This window comes from Neoarius graeffei, chromosome 6, assembly GCF_027579695.1.
Source record: "Neoarius graeffei isolate fNeoGra1 chromosome 6, fNeoGra1.pri, whole genome shotgun sequence".
In the NCBI taxonomy this organism is placed as follows: Eukaryota; Metazoa; Chordata; class Actinopteri; order Siluriformes; family Ariidae; genus Neoarius; species Neoarius graeffei.
Genome location: NC_083574.1, coordinates 48671339 through 48678242, shown reverse-complemented (window position 1 = coordinate 48678242; position 6904 = coordinate 48671339). Strand labels below are relative to the sequence as shown.

General features: G+C 43.4%; 1 protein-coding gene across 1 annotated transcript; it reads left to right on the top strand.

Moving 5' to 3' along the window:
- The first annotated feature begins 820 nt into the window (after window positions 1-820).
- On the top strand, window positions 821-5890 carry c1qtnf13 (C1q and TNF related 13). The gene is made up of 2 exons (XM_060922930.1): window positions 821-848; window positions 4845-5890. The coding sequence occupies exons 1-2, from the start codon at window positions 821-823 to the stop codon at window positions 5888-5890; spliced, it is 1074 nt and encodes a 357-aa protein (XP_060778913.1).
- Window positions 5891-6904: the final 1014 nt, after the last annotated feature.

Here is a 6904-nt window from a genome sequence, read left to right as displayed (position 1 = left end):
AAGAGGGTTCTGGGTTCGAGCCCAGCGGCCGGTGAGGGCCGTTCTGTGTGGAGTTTGCATGTTCTCTGTGTGGGTTTCCTCCGGTTTCCTCCACAATCCAAAGACATGCGATTAGGTTAATATGGGACGGCCTTGGGCTGAGGTGCCCTTGAGCAAGGCACTGAACTCCCGACTGCTCCCCGGGTGCTGTTAGCATGGCTGCCTGCTGCTCTGGGTATGTGTGTGTTCACTGCTTAAGATGGGTTAAGTGCAGAGAGGAAATTTCACAAGTGTCTCATCTTATCTCATCTCATCTCATCTCATCTCATCATCTCTAGCCGCTTTATCCTGTTCTACAGGGACACAGGCAAGCTGGAGCCTATCCCAGCTGACTACGGTCGAAAGGCGGGGTACACCCTGGACAAGTCGCCAGGTCATCACAGGGCTGACACATAGACATAGACAACCATTCACACTCACATTCACACCTATGGTCAATTTAGAGCCACCAGTTAACCTAACCTGCATGTCTTTGGACTGTGGAGGAAACCGGAGCACCCGGAGGAAACCCACGCGGACAACATGCAAACTCCGCAAACTCTCGCCTGCCACGGGGCTCGAACCCGGACCTTCTTGCTGTGAGGCGACAGCGCTAACCACTACACTACCGATTTCACAAGTGTGTAATGAATAAAGTTGTGCTTTCTTTCTTATATTTGGTGACATGTTTTGACCACAATGGCCTTCCACAGAAGCATTCTCATGTCAAAATTGGAGTAGTTCATCAGTTTAGTGCCAGAGGGTGAGAAAGTCAGGAAAGGAGGAATAAGGCTCATGAGACATGACCTCTTTACATCAGTTTAGGACAGGTATGTACAGCTACATTAGTTCTACTGACATTACTGTGTTATGTTTTATTAGTTTAGATGCTTCACTGGCTACAATTATGTGATTCCAAAGTATCTGCAGACTTTTTTAAATGTTAAAGGTTCATGTAAATTTTAAACAAAAAATTCAACTCATTTTGTTGAATGAGTGTGTGAATGTGTGTGCACATGATGTGACTGATGTATTCCTGCTTCATAAAGTGTTCCCTGGATGGATGGATGGAAAAGTAACCACAGTTTTAAAAAAATAAATAAATAAAAATAAAAAATTATTCACTTTCTTATCGCAAAAATTGCACAGCTGTGTAATATAAATTTCCAGTTTATTATCTTTTATTGGTCAATAACATTTTTCATTTTTATAACTTATGAATGCCCGATCAGGGAAACACAAACATACTACACTTAGGACATTTAAATATGCTTATTATTAAATGCACATATTTTCAGTCACAGTTTTAGTTTTTTTTTTAATGGAATGACAGAGTTATTATTTCTCTTGATTATTTTATCTTCACCATTTGTGACACATTAGAGTTTTTACACATTAGAATTACAATTGAATGGAAGGAATTAAAAAATATATATATTTTTTAATTGAGCCTCAGTTTATCTATGTGTCTTTGTGTTTATGACTCTACTTTAATACTCCCTGGTCACATAATCTTTTCTGTGCTGCCTCATCCATTCACGAAAATGCTATTATTGTAAGACACAGGGGAACTGAGGCGGTGGTTAATCTACAGCCTTTTCCCCCAGTGCACAGAGTGAACAGACAATACCAGCTGCATTAGAGCAGCTCCTGCTTCCAGTGAGCACTTGATAGGAAAGAGCGAATGCATTCTGACAAGGCTAAACCAGACTTCCTAACTTGCTCATATGGCATTTGAACATGTTCTACACACTGACTGATGACAAGAGGGTCTCAAGACCCTGGTGTTCACTTTTCAGTGGATATGAAAATAAGTGATAAATACCGTACTTTATCTGATCTGAGCAGAATGATAAACAGTGCTGGCTTTTACATTAAAGTTAATTGAAACTTTCTAAAATCAGTAGAGGGTACATACACTGTGGTGTAAGTGGTTAGTGCAGTCGCTTCACAGCAAGAAGGTTCTGGGTTCGAGCCCAGCAGCCGACGAGGGCCTTTCTGTGTGGAGTTTGCATGTTCTCCCCGTGTCTGCGTGGGTTTCCTCCGGGTGCTCCGGTTTCCCCCACAGTCCAGACATGCGGTTAGGTTAATATGGGACGGCCTTGGGCTGAGGTGCCCTTGAGCGAGGCACCAAACTCCCAACTGCTCCCCGGGCGCTGTTGGCATGGCTGCCCACTGCTCTGGGTATGTGTGTGTGCTCATTGCTAATGTGTGTGTTCGCTGCTTCAGATGGGTTAAATTCAGAGAGGAATTTCATGAGCGTGTGATGAATAAAGCTGTTCTTCTACAGCATGTACACTCGCCAGCCACTTTATTAGGAACACCCATCCACCTCCTGTTTGATGCAGTTCTCTAATCAGCCGATCCCTTGACAGCAGCACAATGCATAAAATCATGCAGAAACAAATCTAGAGCTTCAGTTAATGTTCACTTCAAACATCAGAATCGGAAAAATTGTGATCTCAAAGTGTGAATTTCTTTCACTGTGGCATGGGTGTTGGTTTGAGCCAGATGGACTGGTTTGAGTATTTCAGAAACTGCTGATGTCCTGGGGTTTTCACACACAATAGTCTCTACAGTTTACACAGAATGGTGCGAAAAACAAAAAAACACTGAGTGAGCGACAGTTCTGTGGGTGGAAACATCTTGTTGAAAAGAGAGCTCAGAGGAAAATGGCCAGTGGTGGGTTTCTCAAAAGCCTCTTAACACTAAGAGCATCTTAACTAGGAGAGAGAGCGTTCATTGTGCTGCTCGCGCTACCATTTAACAATGATCTTTGTGCTACGATGCTTTTGGAAAACTCAGGCCAGATTGGTTCGAGCTGCCAGGAAGGATATAGCAACTCGTATAATCACTCTTTACAACTGTGGTGAGCAGAAAAGCATCTCAGCATGCAACAGCAGAAGAGCACATTGGGTTCCACTCCTGCCAGCCAAGAACAGGAATCTTAGAATCAAGAACAAGTTCCTATTAAAGTGGCCAGTGAGTGTAGCTCAAACTAATTCTTGACTTATATGCCATAAATCTAAAATTTTTTTTTTTGCATGTTAATAGGGTTACTCATCTCATCTCATTATCTCTAGCCGCTTTATCCTGTTCTACAGGGTCACAGGCAAGCTGGAGCCTATCCCAGCTGACTACGGGTGAAAGGCAGGGTACACCCTGGACAAGTCACCAGGTCATCACAGGGCTGACACATAGGTGGAGTTTACATTAGACCGTATCAGCGGATCATCAGATTAACGTTTTTAAAACGATTAGTGTGCACACAGCAACACCAATACACGATTTGCGTGCACACAGCAACACCAATACACGGATACGCTCGGCTCTGCAGGCATCCTGCGCTCCAAATCACTCCGCCCTGAACAGCGAGTGCCCTCTGGAGGGTGCGCACTCCGGCCCTGCGCAGCTCACAGAGCGCGCCAGTGAAGTGCACAAGCAGTGATTCGGGACTGAGCCGCTGTGTGTGTGATCCCAGCGCATATCACTTACCACTTGCAAGTGGAAGGATGGCAAGCCTAAAGACAATCATAACTACACAATGGGCAGTATTTGCATCAGTATTTGCAGTATTTTCATACTTTTATACTCTTTAATGAAAGGTGATACAAGGCGGAAGTCCGCGCCGTTTTTCAGCAGTCGCGTCACATGACCAACGCCAGCGAATCAGGAAAGTGGATGTCACAGTGACGTTGTCCAATGACGACGCCAGCTAGAGCTCAGCACAGCGTATCTGCGTATTCTCAATGTTTACACAGCACCGGACCAGACACGATCTGGATTGAATACGTGGACCCTGGCGGATTCCCGTTTCCAGGCGGTTTAATGTAAACGGACAGTGCATCCGCGAAGAAAACGAGACAGATACGGTCTAATGTAAACTTGGCCATAGACACAGACAACCATTCACACTCACATTCACACCTACGGTCAATTTAGAGTCACCAGTTAACCTAACCTGCATGTCTTTGGACTGTGGGGGAAACCGGAGCACCCGGAGGAAACCCACGCGGACACGGGGAGAACATGCAAACTCCACACAGAAAGGCCCTCGCAGGCCACAGGGCTCGAACCCGGACCTTCTTGCTGTGAGGCGACAGCGCTAACCACTACACCACCGTGTCGCCCAATAGGGTTACTATTGCAAGAAAACAACAAATGACCCAAAACTAAAATAGAATAAAATAAAAATAAGTCCAGTATTTTCCATTTTTTTGTTTGAAAACTCATCATGGATAGGTGAAATAAAAAGCAACTCGCAGCTTTATTTTTTGGAAAGTCAGTCAATAAGATCATCAATCATATATCAGAGATGTAGGGAATAATGGACTGGATTGAAGATTGTGAAACCCATAAAGCCAATCAGGAAATGAGAAGATGATGTGGAACAACATCTGTCTTTCATTAACAGCCAGTCGGAATATACAACTTTCAATTCGTATGAAACTAAAGCTCAAAGTAAAATGACTCAAACTAAAACAAATAAAAACCCTGGCATTCCATCCAGAGTATATTCCTGCCTCACACCCAGTCTTCCCAGGAAAGGCTTCAGATCCACTGTGACCCTGATCATGACAAACTGGTTTGAGAAAGTGAGTGAATGTGAGCGAGTAAAACAAATAAACACTATGATAATAGTATAAAAAAATTACAAACAAAACAGTAATAAGACCAATTTCTAATATAATTTCTAATAATATTGCAAAATGAAATTGTATTAGATTATAAACATTTTTTGCATAAAGTGTCATTGTTCATGAAATCGATTGCAAATGCCTGGCTATTTGCATTTACCTTCAACTGTTGTGTTCCAATTTTTTCAGGTTTATTCTGGTACTTGTCCAGAAATGTGTTCTGTCAAACAGTCTTGTTGGTCACCTGCGTCAGCGCTTTCCACATTTCTCCCATGACGCTCAGCTTGCATTCAGCTTTCTCTGCCACACGCAGCACCAGCATGCTGGGTGGCATTCAGCGAGTCGTGACCTTTGACCACCTACTTGTCAACGTGGGCGGCGACTTCAATCCAGACACTGGCTTCTTTCGTTGCCGGATCTCTGGTGTCTACTACTTCACACTGACAGTAGGAAGGTACCCCAAGAAGTTGCTGTCTGTGATGCTGGTAAAGAACAGACAGGAAGTGCAGGCTATGGCTTATAATGAGTACAGGAAAAAAGGTCGAAAGGTGCAGAGTCAGAGTGCCATGATTAACCTGTCACCCATGGACACAGTATGGCTGCTGGTACAGCAGAACCCAGACTATGCTCTTTACAGCAATGTTGCCCCTTATATCACTTTCTCTGGCTATCTAGTATACCCAGAGTCTACATCCTCTCTGCGATACCTGAACAACCATCTTGGCCCTGAGTGCCAGCCCTCTGGAGACGTCAGTTATAGGTGGAGAGAAGCCCCGGAGAATCTCAGGTCTGCATTTTCAGTAGCTAGGACATCCTCTGTGTTGGGAGAAAGCAGTAGACATAACAAGAAGGAGGCTCTGACATTTGACATGGAGTATGTCAACATTGGTGGCCATTTCAACAAGTCGTCTGGCTACTTCACGTGCCGAGTGCCAGGAGTGTACTTCTTTGCATTCACGGTCGGGAAGCACCCTCGACGGGCTGTGTCAGTGAAGTTAATGAAAGGGACAGGCGAGGTGCAGGCCATGGTGTTTGACGAGGACATGTCACGAAATAGAGGGATGCAGAGCCAAAATTTATTGTTAGTCCTGAACCAAGGAGACATCATTTGGCTTTACAGCCAGCAAGACGAGCGCTACGCTGTTTACAGCAACCAGGGACGCTACACAACCTTCACAGGGTTTCTAGTGTACCCCAAGCCTGATTTCATGAACACGGAAAGGACTTTCCAGTGAAGTCTGGAGTTTGTCTAGATAGGACATGGTGTTTGTATTTTAGCCTGACCAATAAGTTTTGTTTGCCATCATTTATTTGAAATAATCTTTATTTTCTTTGAGTATCTTTATATAATCAGGAAAGCATTTAACAGGCAGAAGAAAAGGAATTTAACTGTTTACAGTATAACAGTAGCTGCTTAAAGCTAGACTGCCTTTCAGATTTTTCAAGTGTAGGTCATAAAAAGAATTTTCCCGACACCCAATTATTTTGGTTTAGTGGCCCAAAAGCTACTGAATCACAGACTTCCAATTTTATTCGTAAATAGAATAATTAATGAATTTAGGGCTACGTGGCCCTAAATTCTCCGCTATTTTTTCCTGCTTCACCATGACCCAATTCAAGATACTAAGTCATGCATTACGTGGTGGGCTTTCCCCGTTCGCCCAAGGCATTGTGGGATACAAATTTGAAACAGGAGAGAAAAATGGAGGACGTGAGTGTGCGAATGAAACGTGAAAGACCGACTACAGTAACGGAAAGCGAGAAGAAAAGACGTTATATTATATACGAAGGAAAGGAAACACAGGCTCAAACTAATAAATATCGGCGGTCAGCGAGCACCTCAGTGTGATCAGCTGTTCGTTTCGCGACAAAATGATGTAACTGTTAGTGCACGATCAAAGGTAAACCTGCACACGTGCACACGGACTTCCTCTGTCTGCTTGACTGTGCAAAGCGGATGATTTCATGCACATTATTTGCTAGGGAATCCCCTCAAATTAAATAACTTTACAGCCACAGAATGGCCTGATATTTTGTGAGAGATTACAGAAATAAACATATATCACAATGACCAAATTTCAGAAGGAACTAAATTTCACCGATTTTATGAAATCGAAAGACTGTCTTGTTTTAACCTAAATATAGTTTTGAGCATGTGTTTCAATTCATTGGCAGGATATCAATGATGACATTTCCAATGTCTTTAAAAATGTTCGATCAGTGGGAAAATAAATACTTACAGTGATCCA

Excerpts from the sequence above, each read along its gene's own strand:
- c1qtnf13 (XM_060922930.1), top strand. The coding sequence starts at position 821 with ATGACCTCTTTACATCAGTTTAGGACAG. Across the intron at positions 849-4,844 it reads TTTACATCAGTTTAGGACAG|GTTTATTCTGGTACTTGTCC; the intron begins GTATGTACAGCT and ends CAATTTTTTCAG.